Source organism: Melanotaenia boesemani, chromosome 19 (genome assembly GCF_017639745.1).
Source record: "Melanotaenia boesemani isolate fMelBoe1 chromosome 19, fMelBoe1.pri, whole genome shotgun sequence".
NCBI lineage: Eukaryota > Metazoa > Chordata > Actinopteri > Atheriniformes > Melanotaeniidae > Melanotaenia > Melanotaenia boesemani.
In genome coordinates, this window is record NC_055700.1 from 13412320 (window position 1) to 13432524 (window position 20205).

General features: G+C 38.1%; 1 protein-coding gene across 3 annotated transcripts in view; it reads left to right on the plus strand.

The window, feature by feature from the left end:
* The window catches only part of LOC121629820 (astrotactin-2-like), a 300171-nt gene that overhangs the window by 125940 nt on the left and 154026 nt on the right, over window positions 1-20205 (plus strand). For 2 of the 3 annotated variants that reach the window (XM_041969617.1, XM_041969618.1), the window contains 2 exons: window positions 11486-11593; window positions 14799-14945. In XM_041969617.1, coding sequence (XP_041825551.1) covers window positions 11486-11593; window positions 14799-14945 — 255 coding nt within the window. Of the gene's footprint in view, window positions 1-11012; window positions 11271-11485; window positions 11594-14798; window positions 14946-20205 lie in introns of those variants that run through there. The other variant, XM_041969619.1, reaches the window with a different exon arrangement.

The window sequence follows — 20205 nt, forward strand, 5'->3', positions numbered from 1 at the left end:
ATTACCCCTCTTTTTTTTTCCACACAAACCAAGCCAAGTTAATCCTGAGTTTTGAAAGGTTATTACTACAAATTACAAATGCCATACCCTCACACACCATAATTGATTCAGATGTTTTACTATCAGACAGACAACACAGAAAAAAGGCTACACTTGTTCTGTTTTTGGATAAAGATGGCTTAGTCTCTAAACTTAACTGTTAAGTCTTTTCTGTGAGCCGGATTCATATACGTTTTGTGTTAAAACGGAATCATACATATTGGGGTAATAAGTGGGCTTTTTAAAATTGTTATGTGGATTCAGCAGCTGTCTTACCAAATGTCTGTATAGCCGATTTGTTTTTAAGAGGACTGTGTGTCTTCTCAACTCACTTTTGTATAATTTACTATAGAGTTCATGCACTATTGATTTCAGCACTATTTACACTGTTATAGCGTTCCTGTGGAGTTTAACCAGACAGCTCCTGGTACGTTATGTTACTAAAGTACAATCATTAAGTGTCCAAGCTACAAAACAACAACAGTCCTGTTATTTTTCTTCTGCTTCTTTATTCCCTAAAAATGTACGTGCAGTAGAAACCACAAGCCTTGGAAATGGGAATCTTCATGACGTAATCCCAAATTAGTAAACATCCTGTTATTTTTATTTATTTATTTATTTATTTATTTTATTTTATTTTATTTTATTTTATTTTATTTTATTTTATTTTATTTTATTTTATTTCTTATGAATGATCTGTCTAAATTATTTCATCTCTAAAATCTCTGAAATAGTTTGCATCTTTGCTCATTTGTTCCTCTATTTAAAAAGAAAGAGAATTTTTAACCTCCAGGGTCTTAAAAAAGCTCTTAACCTCTGTACAGAAAATCCTCTGGCCATCAGTTGTCACAGAACAGCCTCAAAATTATCTGAACTTCTGACTTCTGATGTGAAATTTTTAAAGAAATCTTTTGATTGTACAAGTCAGTGGTGATTTTGGAACAACTACAGGCACTGATGGGGACACTGATATGCCAACCCGAATGTGAAAACAAGTTTTCAAGAGTAAACTGAAAGTGCTCATTTATATCATCTTCAAAAGTCGGCTGCATGGATCCATCTGAAATGTGGTTTGTACAGGTTTACGTCATGACTGTGAAGAATTTTCTGGGAGGAAAAAAATATAGAAATGGTTTCAATCAACTAAAGAACCACCCTGCTACCCAAAAGGATCTGCGGCCAATATCCTGCTGTGTCTATCAGCAGAGCACCAACACAATCAGAGTCCAGGCAGTGACAGCTTTCCATATCTGCATCTATACGTGCTAACTGTGTATATATCTCCTTCTCCCGCACTCAGTTTTAGTGTATAAATAAGTACATGAAGGTAATTATACATGTTGGTATGAGCTGTTTCTTTTCTTCTTTTTTTTATATATTTCTTTTTTTTGTTTTGGTTGTTTTTTTTTTCTATGATTATTTTTCTCTTGCAGTCTGTTATTGTGACTCACCCTCCCTCTATGCAGAAGATTATTAGCTTTTACTGTTCAGATTGAACTCATTGTCTCACCTCCCTTCTTTCCCATAACTGCTCATCTCACTAATCATTTTCACCACGGGAAAGATTACAAAGTACAATCCCCCGTCTCTCTCTCTCTCTCTCTCCTGTGGACTGTCTGTTCTCTCTACAACCCATGCATGTGTGTGCTATTATTTTGCCACATTGCCTTAATCCTTACTGCCTACCCTTTCTAACACCTAAGCACTCCCTCTAACTTCCATTTTTTTCTCATCAGTTATCAATTTCATGCTTTACAACATGGCAACACTCACATTTTTAGTTATTTCATAGTATATTTTAACTGCATTATCTAGCTCCTTGCTTTTTTGTTTCTTTTGGAAAACCCTCATGTTTTGCATATCCTTCAGACTTTATCATAATAGTCGTCATTCATGGATCCTTAGCGTTTGTTTTTCTGGCATTACCCAACTTGCCAGCTTGACTGTGAAACAGCATCTACACACATAATTCCACTCACTCTATACAATTTCAACCCATCTGTCACCTCAGCCTGGCAACTGATAACCTGATTCAGGAGGTGTGTGGACAGCTGCTCTCTGAATGCTGAATGAGTTTGCTACTGTATAGCTCTTGCTGGTGATGGCATGCTAAGCCATTCATATAGCTCACTAAATGTGCATGACAGGTAATTGCAGTTCAGATCTTCAAATAAAGTCTTTTGCTATGTTAATTTTCAACGTTCAAATAGCTTGAAGCTCACCAAACAGCTTATTATCAAAGGAAGATGCAAAAAGTGCATGTTTTAATTGTGTAGCTTCATTTTGATCATCGCAAACACTGAAACACTGTATAAGTAAAGTAAAAACTGTCTACACCCAGCATGTTTCATAGTAAGCATTACATAAATCATTACAATGGGAAAAAAGCTCAAACAAAACAAAAAAACTAGAGCTGTCAAGGGATTAAAAATTTTAATCAGATTAATCAGAGCTTACAAATTAATTAACCATAATTAATCATGATTAATCACCATTCACGACTATGCCTGAGTTCTGCCTGTTTTTACTGTATTTGTATCAACATAAAGAGCCAATGCTTACTTGGGTTTTCTTCACTTTTTTACATTAGATGACCACTTTAATTGTAATAATCAGTTCAATATTATATTAAATCAAGACTTTAAAAAAGTATATCTCATTTGTGTCAACCTTTTCCTGATCAGTGCCCCTGCCTGGCCCCCATCTAAACTTTTCTAGACCCGTCCCTGCACATCTGAGGTATAAATCATTTCTACCACCTGCCAGCTACTTTATTAGAGAGGAGCGCTCCCCTTATTTGTATCTCAGAACCTGTTTATCGTTTCTCTCACTACATTTATGGTCCCTAAATGATCAGACCTGTGTCTCCAACATCTGCACAGCACCAATGATTTGGAGAAGACGTCCTCTTGTTTCTGTGACAGTGACATCGATCTGATTGACATGAGACTGATAAATGTTGCTTTTTTTAGCCAGCGCGTCCAAGAACAATACTTTTGGGTAAATATGTGCCAGTGTGAACCATGAATCGCTAGTTTCCTCCTTCTTTGCTGAACGATAAACAAACGCAACAAAAGAGACGGTGCTAGCGACAGAAAAGCCAATCAGCTTATCACCGACAGCCATTATGATTCACAACAGAAGAGGGAGGGGGCAGAGGAGGAGGCTGCCATTATGTGCAGAGTGCAGACGACCAGAGCAGTGGTGTTTGTACAAACTATGTGAAATGGTTTTTTTTTTTTTTGTTTTTTTTTGTTTTTAACAAATGCAGTAAAAGTGGGGGTGTTGAACCATCTCACCAGTAAAAAGTGGGTGTTAAACCATCCTCATCTCCCATGGGTTTGATACCCTCAAATCCATGCATAGAGCAAGTCGACCTACTTTTTCCTTTTTTTTTTTTTTTTAACTTGTCCTGTCCAGCATCATAGCAAGCAAAATGATAATCTGGTTGCTGTATTGTGCTGAACAAATTTGCTCTGCCAAGGGGAGGCCTATGGGTAAGGCTCCTCTTGATAATGTGATTAATTAATTTATTTATTTACTTTGAATCACCGAATCTATGTAATCTTGCTGGACCTGACCGGAGGGGACAGAAAAAGATGGAAAATAGCAAAAAGAGCAAAAGAAGAAAGGAGACAAAAAAAACACAGACAGAAGGCAATGACCCTTCAATCCACACCATCACCAGACAACAAACTGTTATACCTGTACATGAACACACCAGAAAATTTCCTACAACTTTTACAAAAGAAAAAACACACACACAGAAAAAACTAGTCATTAAGAGTTTTTAAATAATGACCAAATCAAAAAGACATAACAGCGACCAGATACTAACTTGCAGGAAAATAATAAAAAAAATAATAATAATTGCTTAGTATTAAAACCCACTGGACAACTCAGTGACTGTGTCAGCATGCAGAGCACGAGAGACAAGGAGTGATCAGTGATGAAGAGTGGTGAGTGAGATCATGCAAATGCGACCATGCCACCACGGAGGCCAGAGGCAGACCAGGGCCAGAGGCCCGGGCCCCCAGCAGCAGACCCGGAGCACCAACCCAAGCCACCCCACCACAAAGACGACTCCCGCCCCACCCGAAGGGCAGCAAAGGAGAGCCCCAGCAAGAGCCCCCCACGGTCCCGGGGCACAGGTCCCAGTGGGCCAAGATCAGTGGTCCCCGCCAGGGACCGGCCACCCAGGGCAGCCCAAGTGAAGGGCCCAGGGCCCCAGGAGCCGAGAGGCGGCCGCCCCACCCCCCTAAAGGCGGAGGGCCCGCAACATGCCTAGGAGGACCAGGCCCCCCCCAGACAGCCACCCGGCGTAGGCCAGCACACACCCCGATGTTCCAGCCGCACACCCCGGGAACCAGGGCGCTATCGGCCCACTCCCCACCTCCTCCAATCCAATCACACCCTCCCCCGCGCCTCACCCACAACCACTCACCACCACACAGTCACGCCACACACAACCCACCCACCATGCCCCGTGGGGGACACCCCAGGCGGACCAGAGGACAGCGAGCCCCAAGCACCCCCCCTTGACCCAACACCCACAGAGCCAGCAGCCCACTAGGGCAGCCACCCCGGGACCCGGCCCCGAGGCAACCACCCTCAGGCCCGCCCAGGATGCCACCCCACAAGTGCACTTTAACCCCGCCCCAACCACACACAGAAACACATGAACACACCTATTTCCTTGCACACTCCCGCTCATCCTAACTCATATATGCCCTTTCAGTCCCACCCACACAACATAAACACTCACACAGCATCCAACCCTCCCACTCTCACTCCCCAGACACACCACCACTCATCCTAACACATGCATACACACGCACACAAACATACCCCCACATCCACACAAACATCATCCAAAGTACAGACACACACACACAACATACAAGTATCTCTGTCTCACGCCCCAGCACCTCCCCCTATAATCCCCCGAATCCCACTCAGCCCTCCTTCAAACTCCTACACCCCCCCCTGCCCCCGGGCCATACCCTGGGTCCCAGGGCAGCAACCAGACACCAGGGCATGCACCAACCCACACCACAGCAGCACATCGGGGCAGGCCCAGACCCCCGGCACATACGGACCCCACCACCCCGGAGGGAGGAGGACCACCCCCGGGCACCAGAGCCCAGAACCCCCGCCCAGCCCGCCCCGAAATAGCCTGACCGCCCGGCCCAGGACCGACGCCCACCAACCCAGGCACCACCAGTGGCCTCACCCCCCGCCACGAGGCGACTCCAACCACTGGCCCCCACAGCCCCCGACGAGGCCAGACCCAGAGCCACCCCCATCGCAGAGCAACCCGGTCCCGCTCCACGGGCAACCACAGAGAACCCGCAACCACCAGTCACTCCCGGCCATTTCCCAAACCCCCATAGCAACGAGGTCACAGTCCTCCACCTACACTAAGTGATGGAACTAAGCACAGGGGACCAGAGGGAATGAGATTCAGCTAAATAGTTCTTTGAGGAGGCAGACATTGTCTCACTACTGATGTGGTCAACTAAGAGATTCCTAAACTGCTGAATACACAGATTATTTTTGTTTTTCCAGTTCACAAGGATAGTTTTCTTTGCAATGCATAATGCTGTGCGTATCATGTGTGCAGAGTTAATTGCCATATTAATGTCACCCAAGTCACCTAGTAGACATAGTGGGGGGATTGTAGAAATATTACATTTAAACCATGTTGACATGTCCACACATACCTGAAGCCAGAACCTGCGGACAGGTGTGCAGGACCACAAGGCATGGAGATAGTTGTCAGGTTTGTTTTCATTGCAGTGTGGGCAGATGTTTGATTGTGACAGACCCATCCTGAACATCCTTTGTCCTGTATAATGAGTTCTGTGCAGAATTTTGAATTGTATTAGTTGCATATTTGAATTCTTAGTCATTTTAAAGGTGTTTAAACATATTTGTGACCATTTATTTATTACAGGTGCTGGATAAGTCACCCTCCCATTTTGAAGTTGGAAGACAGATTGAGTCTTCTAGTTTGGATAATAGTCTATATGTTTTTGATAATAGCTTTGGGGCATTGAGATTCATGAATTCTGCCACCCTAATAAGTAGCTGTAAGTTTAATTGATTAATGGTATATTTTTTACATATAATAGATTTAAGCTGGTGATATTCTAAAAATGTTTTGCTACTGATTCCATATTGTGAAGTGAGAATATTAAATGACAAGAAGTTTCCATTTTCTATTATATGTTCTAACTGTTTTATTCCTTTATTTTTCCATTGAGTAAAATTGATAAGCTTTTTGTTTTGCAGGATGTCAGGGTTGTTCCAGAGGGGTGTAAACCTACATGGAAAAAGTGAGGATTTGGTTATTTTTAGAAAATCCCACCAAGCCACTAAAGAGGAACTGATATTGATGCTTTTAAAACACTTATGTGTTTTGATGGTTGAGCTGATGAATGGCAGGTCAGAGATAAACAGATCCTCACACAATGCTTGCTCTACATCTAACCATGATTCATCCAGACTGCTAGGTGTAAGCCATTTGGAGATATACTGCAGCTTGTTAGTTAAGAAAACATGATTAAAGTTGGGTAGCTCCAATCCGCCTCTATCTTTAGTCTGTTGTAAAGTTTTTAGACTGATACGTGATGGCTTATTTTTCCATAAAAATTTAGATATATGTGAGTCCAGTGACTTAAACCAGCTGGAGGATGGTTTAGTGGGTATCATTGAAAACAGGTAGTTTACTTTAGATAGAACCATCATTTTAACTGTGGCAACCCTCCCCATGAGTGATTTGGGTAAGCGCCTCCACCGTGAGAGATCATCCTCTATTGCTTTAAGTAGCTGGACATAATTTCGCTTTGTTAGTTCTGATAACCTGGAGGAAATGTTTATGCCTAGATATCTAATGTTTCCAGACTGTATTGTAGTATTGGGTGTGTTTTGTAGGTCACAGTTGATGGGCATAATAATAGTCTTAGACCAGTTAATAGAGTAGTCAGATATTGATGAGAATGTGTTAATAAGTGGGTTTGTCTGGTGGGAGATGTCGGTGAGCATTTGGGTTGTTATATAATATTTTTATCCAATCTATGAAAGATGACCCAAACCCAAATTTGTTTAATGTTGCAAATAAAAATTTCCAGTTTACTCGGTCAAATGCTTTTTCTGCGTCTAAAGAAATGACTGTGGATTCCAGATTATGTAGAGTAGAATAATCTATGATGTTAATTAATCTACACATGTTAGTAGAGGAATGTCTACCTTTAATAAAGCCTGTTTGGTCAGGATGTATTATTAGAGGGGTTATTTTTTTCTATTCTTCTGGCTAAAGCTTTGCTAATTATTTTGAGATCTACATTTATTAATGGAATTGGACGGTAACTGGATGGAAGTGTCAGGTCTTTACCTGGTTTTAATAGTAGAGTAATATTGGCTAAGTTCATATTTAAAGGTATTTTTTGTTTTTCCCTTATTTCTAATATCATATTGTAGAAAGTGGGTGCCAGCATTGTCCAGAATTCTTTGTAGAATTCTGCTGGGTAACCATCTGGACCTGGAGCTTTATTGTTGGGCATATGCTAGAGAGCTTCTTGGAGTTCGCCGACTGAAAGGGGGGAATCCAAGACCATTTTATTTTCATGTTTTAATTTTGGAAGATTGATGTTACTAAGAAATTTATCAATATTGTCATCTGTTGTAGTTAGTTGTGATGTATATAGTGTTTTATAGAATTCTTTGAAAGTGTTATTTATCTTGTCAGGGTCGTGGCTGATGTTTCCTTCTGGATCTCTGACAGAGGAGATGGTTGTTTTCTCCTTGTTTGTTTTTAACTGATTAGCCAGTAACCTTCCAGATTTGTTGCCATGCTCAAAATTCTCCAAGCGAAGTCTTTGGACCAAGAATTGCGTCTTTTTATCTATTATTTCATTAAGTTCAAGTTTAGCTTTACTTATAGCATTTAGTATGTGTTCTTCTGGGGAGACATGGTAAGCGTCCTCTAAGGATTTAATTCTGAGTTCTAACTCTGAAATTCTCAAAGTTTCCTTCTTTTTCTTATGAGAAGAAAAGGAAATTATTTTCCCTCTCATTACTGCTTTTCCTGCTTCCCAAAGAACACACGCTGAAGTTTCTGGCAAGTCGTTATTTTCTAGATATAAGGACCATTCTCTTTTGAAGTAGCTGATAAACTCAGGATCTTTAAGTAATGACGTATTAAATCTGCAGTTTTCGACTCACTTTTTCCATCTTGCCTGAAACACCTCCATGTCTCGCTGTCATTAATGACGGATTCTTTGCATGCGTTAGATGCAGTAAATTAGTTACAGCCGTTTTAATACGCACACACACACACACACACACACATATATATATATATATATATATATATATATATATATATATATATATATATATATACAACACAAACAGCAGCATTGAGACATAAAATATTGACAGCAGTTAAGATGTAATATATTTAACTACAGTAAAATTCATTTTTAGGAGTTAAATATGTTTTTTTATGCTGTTTAACAAAATACAGGTGGAGGCTTAGTATATAATGGTATACGTGACAAAGAGAGGAGAGTAGATTCTAGGGCTGTTAAAAGGTTGACAAAGGTGAAACTGGTATTAGAAGCTGGTGTTTAACTTGAGTATCCTTGGTGTTTAATGGGACAGAGTTTTGAAGGTATTACTGCTAAGGGAGAGAAAAGCCAGATCAAAATGGTCTGACAAAGGAAGAAGGGTTTGAAGAAAAGGAAAGAAAAGTGTGAAACAGAAAACACCAGGGGGCTAGAATAGTTTTGCACCTTGTTTCAGATTTATTTTTCCTGTGTTATTTATCAAACCTGCACTCACCTGGAAGCACAACTCACCCTTCACCTGTACACACACACCATGACTGTCAATAGACTTCTGTGTGATCAGTATTATGTTACTCTATTCTTTAGACTACGTGTGTATGTATTTAATGAAAGATCATGCAAATGGTAGAAAAATCCATGTAAAGTGTTGACTTCGTATCCCACCTGATTTATTGAGCTTAATTTAATGTCTGGCACCTTACATCACTAAAGAAATGTGGATGACTAAACACCAAAAAATGAATACACTGAAAAATGGGGCAAGCAGCAATTGCATTTCAAACATAATCTCTGCAAAAAGATTTCAGTCATCATTTATTTTATTAGCTAGAAAATGGAACTATGTCAAGATATAGCATCTGACCTGCAAAGCTGTCCTTGTTTTCACTCCTCCTTTCTCCTTCTCTTCTTCATATCCCACCTTTCTGGGCATGTTCTAATGTGATGCATAAATTCTGATCCAATTTTACACCACATTGCCTTAGCTTCACTTTCCAAATACAGACAGACTCCAGCACTTGAATCCAACTCAACTGTAGACCTGTTAAAGTGCACCAGACCAAAAGAGTGACTCAAGCCTGCAGTACATACTTTTTACTCAGACTTAATTGAACTTTTAATCATGTTTAAAATTTTTATGGTGCGGGCAAATTTTCATGAGACATGACATTGTATTTATGAAGTCAGTAAAAGAGAATATTACCCATAGCACTAAACAGCATTTGTGAATGAATTATGACTGTGTCCAGGCAACATGGGAAAGAGAATATGTTCCTCTTTAGTTAGTAATAAACCACTTTTAACAAGGACAGCATGGTGTTTCATTTATGAGCAAAGAAAAGGCTGACAGGACCTTGTACACTGCTTCAGGGTCTGTGTACACTTCTGTGTTAAGAACATTAACTAGAGTCCAAACATGATGGAAAGTCATTTGGCACAGATGCAGAAAATGACTCTTTAGTGGCCACTTTGCTTCTGAAGAGTCTCTGATTTCAATGAGCTCTCCTCCAAACTAGTGTACACCTGTCCCTGGAGTAATCATTCACTTTTTGTTTTTTCCCCTGTCCATCAGTTTGTTAAGGACAGTTCATTTAGAAGTAAAGAAAAGAAAATAGCCGTTGATGTACATGAGGATCGTTGGTTATTCAATAATACCAAAGCTTTGGAGGAAATCAGTGTCCTACATGACGGCAATAAATAGAATAGGACCTCCTGAGTAGAGCTTGTGATGGAGTTTTGTTCACAGATGGCTGAGACTTGAGCTGAGAGGCCCTAGAGTGTAAGGAAGAACTGGAAACAGGGAGGAGGAAGACGGTTAAAAAGAAAAAAAAAGTGGACTAAAACTCTGTAAGACAGAATGACAGTAAAGCAATGGATTTTAAAGAACAGGAATCAGGCGCTGATTGGCAGGAAGAATGTAGGCACAAGGCTTGATGGACCAGAATTGTCAGTAAAATGTTGAAAATGAGGTGAGTCTGACAGCGTGGGAAAAACAAAGAGAATAGAGCATTAGGTTTAGCCCTTTATAGCCCATACAACCAGGAATGAGGACAGACATGAGGGAGCAGATCCTCCTTATTAAGTTAAGGTAAATCTTCATATAAAATATATTTTATCTGACTGTACACATTAATGCATCTCGTCTCTTCAGTAGATCTAATTTATTTGATAAATGCTTTATGGCCCTTTGTTATTGTAGTATACTGGTATTGTAACACACTAACCCAATTTTACTTTTCCCTGTTTTAAAGGGCAGTGAAGAGGTGAAGTGTTTCCTCTCAGATTCTCCTCCATGGCTGCGAGGAAAAAAATTGATTTTGCCTCATTCCTTTATTCCCCTTCCACTTCAGGAGATTAGGAAATGTAATCTCAGTTATCCTGTTAGTTTTGGATGCCACACAAATGTATAAACATGAGGAAACTACATTTGGCTTATTAGCAAACAATATTTTCTCGACTACACCTGAAACATAACAGGGATTTTTTTTTAATGTATTTATTTTCACTTCACTAAATTTACAGTGCATTAGAAAAAAAAATCTCTCTCCAACACACACTCACACATATATAATGGCTTATTTATTCATCAGTGGCCTAACAGTTTGCAAATTGGCAATTATTAGTGTGTGACAGCAGCTGTGTGCTTTACAGAGAATGTGTGATGTTGCAGCGGCATGTCAGTTAAAAAAAAATAAAATAAAACCTGCCACTTTAACAAAGGCAAAAAAAAAAATGCACATATGGGATGTGACTCAATATGATGAGAAAATTAAGCTGCACAGACATTTTGCCCTCAGATCAAATTAGAAAGGGCAGCATCAACAAACTAGGGTGGACTGGATTCTCAATGAATCAGCAATTTTCTAATCCCAGTATACTGTAATTAAACCATGTTGATATTTTTCCACACATGCCATCCAAATAAAGTAGATTTATATGAATTCTGATGCCCCCATTACTCATTAAGTGTCTGAGCTACACACAAGTGATGCTCAAGAACATATCTGTATCTACTACAGCTACAGAGAAGTTGATTCTGATTCAATTTCTTCCTTCCTTTCTTTTTTTTTTTTTGTTTTAACCTCTCTTGCCAGTCACAGGAGGTGTGTTTGGTCCACAAGGGGAATCAGGCTCAGAGCCCGAGGATGACAATCAAATGAAGTTTTACACAGAGCAGCACAGAGGACGGAGGCGCAGCAAAGGTGAGAGAGATAAATGTGTCTCATTTTAAACACAATGACTTGCACAGGACTTACACAGTATGTGATTTTTGAAAACAAATGAATTCTGAACTTATTCTGGTTGAATGTGAAGGCAAAAATGGAAAATGCGACTTACAGCAGCAGTGAAATGACTCTGGACATTTCTTAGATTGTCAGCATAGCTGAAAGTAGGAAGGAGCCATGTGTGCTCCCTGTGGGGTTGAAAGCGCTGGTCCACAGCACAGCTCAATGGCACTCAAAGCAGATATATGAGCTGATTTAAATGGAGGTTCTGTGATGAGGTAAGCTGTGTCAAATAGCTTGGATGGGAAGCATGATTTTAACTTCCCTTCCCGCAGCGTGATATGTGATAGTAGAGGCTGCACTGTATGTAGATTCTTGCATTTGTGTGCATGTGACCTTTTACTCTTCTTGCTTACAGTTTGCCAAAGAATTCTTCTGAATTTTATTAATCTAAATGCAATATCTGGTCTCTAGTGTGAAAATATTGCACTTCTTATCTACCCCAGCTGTATTCTGTGGAGTGCCTCTAGACAACTCAGATAAACCTGAATGGTGAGGGAACAAAGTAACTGTTTTATCAGCAGAGGTCTGTGCTGGAAATTTCTACGAAGAAGTGAAAAATTGAATCAGGCAAATTAAATCCCACAAAGTCTGTAGTGGTCACAAAGTTTTTAAAGGAAATATTTTCCACTAGAAGCACTCAGAGAGCACAGACCTCCACCAAACCATAGGGTCCCTCACCTGAAAAAACCCCCAAAAGGCCCAACAGCCCATTCAGTACCCCCTATGTTTTTAACACTCTGGATCACCAGATCCAGACTATCAACATGATCTGAGTCAGTGTTGGATTATAGCATCTACCATCATGTCATCTTGTAATTTTTCTTCTAATTTTTTTTATAAAAAAAAACAGATTCTGGGCATTATCGGTTGAGTTAGAAACTGTAATGACAAAATTATCCTGATCTTTCAATAGTAAAGAATCCTTAAAAAATCCTGGATCCAGGTAATCTAGTAATCTGTTCCTTTATTACATTTCTGAAATTTCCTGCAAATTCAAAAATCCACCCATAACTCTTTGAGTTATGTTGCTAACAGACAGACAGACAAACTAATATAAAAACATAATAAAAAAACAAAAAACAAAAGAAGCCACAGAATGAATGCAGAATAAGTTCTGGCTTTACTCCAACAAATCAATGAGGGAGACTCAGATGTGGGAGAAATTATCACAGCGCTCTTTTTCGTTAGCATTATATTATGTTTTGTTTTTTTTTAATTGCTCTCCCTTAAACAATTGAAAAAAATGTAAATATATTTTAAAAATGATTTTGTTATATGTTAGCTGATAAGTGAATGTTATAAGCTAGTAAGTATTTGACATTTTCTACTAGCCCAAAGTAATCACAAATGCTAATCAATTAATTATTCATTTATTAAAGCTTGCAGTAGCAAGCAGTTGCAGCAGTTTTGTCTGATCTTACAGGCAATTCCTGCACATGTATTTAATGATTTGTATGCATAGAAACCTTTTTGAACACAAAACTATTTGATTTATGAGGTTGAAGGTACATATTAATATTAAAGTTTGTGTTTTTGTAACTTGTGCATGTATAAGTCATTGTGTGTTTGTAATTTCCAGATATTTGTGTTTACATTTGACCATACATTTGCAAACACCTATAGTTACGCACAAATTAGTTTAAACAGTTTGCAAATCATGTATTAAACACACGCGATGATATTGAGTCGATTTTCTCTCCATACTTGACTACTCCATATGTAATCACAAGTAAATCATTTTCATAAATTTGTATTGAGATCTGCGGTTTAAATTGTCAACAGTGAGCTCTAACGTGTTAAACGCTAAGAGAATGTCCTGCATATTTAGTACCTCAGCACTGTTTTTAAAAAGTAGAAAAAAGAACTGCACTCTGTTCTTTCTTATAATCTTTGTCCACTTTAACGTCCTTAAGTGCACTCCATACATTTTAGGCTGCTTGACAGTTTACTGTATATATGTGTGTGTGTGTGTGTGTTTGAGTTTGGTTTGTGCCCATAATGTAAGTGTTTGCCACCGTGAGCATACATCTTTTAGTCCACTCAGTAAGCTTTTACAGTAATTGAGGGACCCCTTGACAAACCCACTGACGCTATCCTGACCCCTCAGGGATTAGCTGCTCTGCCACTTTTGCCTTGTGCAGCTGTTGTTACTCTGTTTTAGACTTGATGAATTCATCACCCTAACTTTATTCCCATGGTTTTCACCTTGAGTTGCGTTTCACTACTTTCGAACTTTAGTCAAGGATTCGGTGGGCTGTTTTGTCTTTGAATATGCGGCATTGTAGATTTCACTGATTTGAAATTTCTATGATGTGCCTTAGATTTGTTTATGCATGTTACATCCAGGATTGATTAGATTATATTTCTATTGCTGGAAAAGTTCAAATAACTCTGTATTTTTGTTTTTGCAACTTATTACCTTGTAAATCTGGAGTTACACTGTGCAGAAAATAAGAAGCGACAAATGTTGCCTTATACAAAATATTTTCATAGTTGAGTACACACTGAGCTCTCTTCCTTTAAACTATTTTCACGGTATTAAGTCTCCAAACCGTGAAATATTTTAAGTTTCTGTCTGTGTATGTACAGTGGTTTATCATCCCCATATATATTTCAGCAGCTTCACTCTAGTAGCAACAGATCCCTTATTCTTCTTAAACATGCCAACTTCTGTCACATGATAAATATCAGTAATCAGAGGTTAAGCAGCAAATTTAATTTCTTATAACCTGGCTTGAAAATGCAAGGACCAACAGAGTCAAAGTGTAACCAAAATAACCAAACTATAGCACAGTCAGTGGCAATAAGCTCATAAATCAAACTGCTGAATAAGTCTGGGCGATTCTACAAAGACCTGCAGTCTTCTAAGTAATCTCTGACATCTATAGGTCAAACTTGAATTAAAAATGAGTGCAAGAAAGTACAATTTTTAAAAACTGACAAAGGCTCAGAGATTGTATTTTCAAAAAAACAGTGTAATTGTACATGTTTTGTTGGCTTTTTTTTCATTCAGTATGTGAATGGATGTATTATGTTCTTGTCACTTGTCACAAAAAGAAATAAAAAATAAAAAGACATTAGTTACACTCTTTATCTTTCTTTCCCTCTCTACCTTCAGGCCACCCACACAGTCCTCTAAATAAGGTCACCCTGACGCTGATTACCATCAGCACATGTGTCATTGCCATTGTCTATGCAACACAGGACTCCTGCCCCCTCAGCGTCAAGGTTACCCTTCATGTTCCTGAGCATTTTGTTGCAGATGGTAAGTACAACACACACATTATAACTTGGCTGAATATTCATCAAGTTTTTTTTTTTTTTGTTGTTGTAATTTAACTCACTAATTCCTGTATGTGTATAATGTTTGATGTGTTGGCTGTTATCATTGGATGATGTTGAGGTCAGAGCTATAAACATGAAGCTTCTGCCAGTGCAGGCACTACTTACACTACTTTTATACATGTTCATTATCAGAATTTAATGGACACCCTTCAGCCACTTTAATTATACAGACTTTTCAGTCCAGATCATAGTTTTACTTGCACTTTTTCAAAGCAGCTTTTTAATTTTCATCGAACGTGCATGATGCCACAAGCACCAATTAAAATTGAGTGCTGATATGAAACCCACAAAACTCAGAATAAAACTTGATTTAAGATATAATGAAAACTTCTTTGGATTTTTTGGTTAGACCCAAATGAAAGAAGGAAAATCTATTCCAACACACATGTTTGGACACATCTCTATTGTGTTTATTTCCAACCATAAGTGGACAGGATTTCTCATCAGGCAGAATGACAAGTTACATGCTGTTGTTGAGTATAAAATTTATTTTTGTCATCTTTGACAATGGACCACAGGCAGCCAAGTGTGTATTCCCTGTTTCTGTTTTGAAATAGGTTGCATAAAATGTCTACCTCTTTAGCCATGAATGTGATTTTCAATTTCAGTGCTTTCAGTGCCATTGATCATAACTGATAAAGTACTGCTAATTCTCATCCATCCAACAGGAAACAAAAATAATGTACCAATACCACAAAATTAAGAAAAATCAGGACAATGATGCCCATGTGCACACATCCAATAGGGATTCACATCCAACACAAGTACCTAAGTGAAATTAGTAGTTAAAGCTGTAAAAGTTACACAAAGTTAAATTCTCTTGTCTAGTCATGTCATAAATGAACTTTATTTATAGAACACAAATAAGCTCTATGTTCCAAACTAAAAATAAAATCCATTAAATAACCTTTATAATACTGTCAATTGTTAGTTTAAACATCACCATCAGAATTACAATCAAAATATTTGTGGAAAGAATTTAGATTAATGAGAAACAAGATTAGCATGTAAACATGGTTACACAAGTGCCCACTTAGAGAATTGCCACACTGACTCTGTTTAGGATCTATTGACTATGAGATAATTGTAAATTGGGTCTCTGCTTTGGCAAGATACTGCAGTATAACCCCCTCAGTGGGAGAAGAGGCTAAAGCAGAATATGTTAAGTAAAGTAAGAGGGAGTGAGGAGCTAAAGTAATGCATCTAATGAATGCCGTATCTCCAAAAGCCATACATTCACATATCAGTTGATCAGGTGCTGTAGTCCCTCGAGCCTTATCTCGAAACCCCCCCACATACTCACGATTTGTGTGTTTATGTCTTAACAACAGCACAATCAACAATGAAGTTATAATATGCAATCAATCAAAAATCTAGAATGTTTCTTCATTTTTTTTCATTAATTAGTAAAATGACTCCCGTAAACTAGTCTGAACAAAGTGAGATCTCATTAGGAACTTCCAGCATTATCATTAGATGCATGCATGTTGTCAGTCAAGTTATAGTCACAATCAGTTAATACGAGTATTGTTTTTGTTTTGTTTTTTTCACTGTTTACCAGCTCAATATAATAGGGATACCTGTGCTTCTGGCAAAATTATTATTGACTAAATTTGGTAATCTCCTGACCTTTGCTCTAACACTGTATCTGGAGCATGTCCAGTTTATAGGAATTATCTCATAAGTTTGAATGCTTCCTAACATCCCCTTTGACCTTATTTGTTATGAACTGTCATCAGGGATTTAGAAAGTTTTGTTTTTCTTCTGCAAACTAACTTTTGTAGGAAAACAAATACCAATGGCACAGTGGATGTGATAAAAGGCAGCATAACCCAGTAGTCTGTAAACACACATTCAGCAGCAGGCAAGCAGTCAGGAGAACAAACAACAGATAAACAAACAAAACAGATCTAAACTGGCAAGCAATACAGTATATACTTATATATAAGTTAGACCTGAACAAATGTATACACAGGACATGAGCTGTCCTGTACAATATGCTTTTGTAATTTTAGAGACACAATGATAGGAGGCAGCTGTGCAGACAGGTTATGAGGTCAGGCATCACGCTGTGCAGCAAAATAAACAGTAGTGACTAGTCGACTGGTCAAGAGCTGGAAAACAAAAGCTATGTAGAAGCGTATGTGTCAGTAATTAGCACAAAAAATAAATAAATAGATGCAAAATATAGAGAAAAAAATATCAGAGTTACTTAATGTTGAATAAAATATTAGTTAAATACATTATGAGATATTTTATATTGTTATTGGCGTGTGGATCACCCAAATAAACAAAAACAAAACAAAACCCACATGATCCCACAAGAGGTCTGGGATGCCATGGTATGTGTTTATTGAAACTTATTCTGTCATTCTAAAGATGCATTGCTTTTTAATTTTAAGTCTAATAAGAAATTTTATGTTGGTACCTAACATGATGGTCTAGAGATGCTTATGATGTTTAACAAATACATAGTTTATGGGCATAAATAAGAAATTGTTGTCCCACTTTATTTTAACTCCAATCGTGTTGCTGTTTCAACACACTGCAAACTAAACAGAAGAAACACATTAACAAAACATTTGAGAATGTTACAAAAAAATACTTCGCTTAATGACATATATTGAAAAATAACCCACAACTAGGATATCAGTGAGTGAATTTCTTTTGTGTGAGGTCTATGCTGCATTTGATTGAAAAACAATGCCAAATTGTTATATTTTCCCCTGCAGCCTTGAAGCACAATGCTTTATTTTTTTCCTAAAGAGCTGAAAAGTGATTCATCTTACAAAATAACTTTCCCATTCTTCTGCACTCAACTAAAAATGTGCACAGGAAAATGAATCATGCTCCTGCAGCTCAAGTGGGGCTTCTTTGCAGGTCTTAGAGAAAACAGCCCATAATCTAACAATTGCCTCCTCACTGTGCGAGTTAAAGACATAAAATGTATCCTTTCTCCCTGCCTTGCTACAGCTAAGGGCCTCGTTATTCTCACCTTACCTTATCTTGACCTGTGAGATGCTTTTAAGGATCCGTTCCAGATCATTTCTGTGCATTTAGCATTTTGGTGCTTTGACTGATGTTGCAGACATCATTTTCAAGCCCAGCATCAAGAACAGCATCCTTATTTCTAGGAAAGTTTAATACCATGATTATTGAGTGTTTGCTATTTACTGAGTAAGTATTAAACACTATATTTATGACTCATATGTGTGCAGAGGAAATAGCCATTAAAGGCGTGATGTCTCATGTTTTATTTAAGGCACTTTATAACTAGTTCAAATATTTGTTTGTTATATGCCGATGCACCAACTTAACAGGCATTAACGGACAGGTATATATTGCTGGCTTCATTCAAGAGTGTATTTCTTTACTTGAGACTAGATTTCAAGTTTCCTTGCTTGTTTTGTTTTCTTCAAAATGCTGCCCTCATATTAAAAAGTTCCAGCTTCCATGCAGGCATGTTCCACTTTACTTTTGGTTGTGTGCTCTCAGATTAACAGCTTTTGGTACACATGTCCTGATCTCTAGTTTGAGCCCTTCTTCATATACTCCTCTTAGATTTACTCAGTTCAGAATACTTTTATTTGTGATTGTCTCTTTACAAATAAAGCTGAAGTAAGTTAATGACAATTAGACTGCATGATTTGTGAACCCAGTTCACATGTATTATTCTGGAGGGAACACTGTGAGGTAAATGAGTGCACCCTCACAGACTTTAACATCAGAGTCATATACATGACTCTTTTTACAGTTGAAAATACATTTTTTATACGGTAATTTGAAAGCAAGCAGAAAACATCCATAAACAGAGGTTTGCAAGTCCACAGAAGAAGCCTATGTAAAGGTGAAAGACTCAAGCTGCAGAGAAATTTGTATAAGCATTGGTGCATCTGCATGCAAGCAGGGAGTTTTTCCAAAGAGCAGTGCACTAGAAAAAATGCAAATGACAATTGTTTTTTTTTTTTTGTTTTTTGTTTTCTGTTTTGTTTTTTTGTTTTTCTAGTGTTTTTTTTTTTTTGTCCAGACTTTTTATGTGTGGGAGAATAATGTTGTTGTGTTAGATCAGGAAATGTGGAAAAGAAGGCAACAATGGGGATAATTTTAATAATCTTTTTTACATACAAAAATAAATACATATATAAAAAGATATAGAATCCTAATATTTTTTTTGTTTTTTTAATATCTTTTAAATGCAATGCAGCCATCAACATTTAAACCAGTCTTAATGAACACCTTCCCCCTATCCTGGATTCTATTCTACAGACCATGGCAGCTGATCATTTCACTTCTGTAGTTTGCGTGGTGAAGCATCTGTGGCTTTGGTCCACTGCATCCCACAGATGTTTCATCAGATTGGGAGGAATTCTGAGACTGAGTCAATGCTTTTGGCTCTTTGTTGCTTTCCACAAGCTGTTCCTCGGCAGTATGTGTAGTGTGGCAAAGTGCATTGTCCTTCTGGGAGAGGCAGCTGCTGTTGGGGAGTGCTGTTGCCATGGTAGGGTGTTCTTTGTCAGCTTTGTCAACAGTGGTACTACTTGGCAAAGCGAGACACATACTGTAGATGCAAGAAACCCAGATTTCTCATCATCATCATATCGTCAGTGAATGATCAATGTTATTTATTTCATCTGTCAGTGGTTTTAATGTTGTGGCTAATTGTGAATGTTTCATTCTCTATGACACAGCACTATAATCTCAATAAGCCACATATAAGTCTTAATGTTAACAAAATAGGACCACTCCATAATCTCCTCCCTGCTCCCTCTGGAATTAAAACTCATTGGCATCAATTAAGGATAGTCTTGTTCAGTGATCAGAGTTTAATGATTGGTCTGAGAGCAGTAAGAAAGAAAGGTAAGTCAGCATCTGTGAGCAAAGCGTTTACTGATTGACTTGTGAAACCCTTTTATCTCATCTACTGCAATTACCAGGGAAATCTCATCAATACACACATTATGGGTCTAAATTTTCTCATTTAAATTCTGTCGGGTTAGGATAGGAAATAAAATTACAGTGAAAACAGAAGAATTAGCTACTTCCTTAATTGATTTTTTTCTGTAGAACTAGGAAAAGACTGTTTAAAAAGCAAAACAATCTAGCACATTTTTTTTCTTTTTATTGTTACCTCTTTTTTCTTTAATACAAACTGTGTTATTTTAACTTGTGCTTTCTTTTTA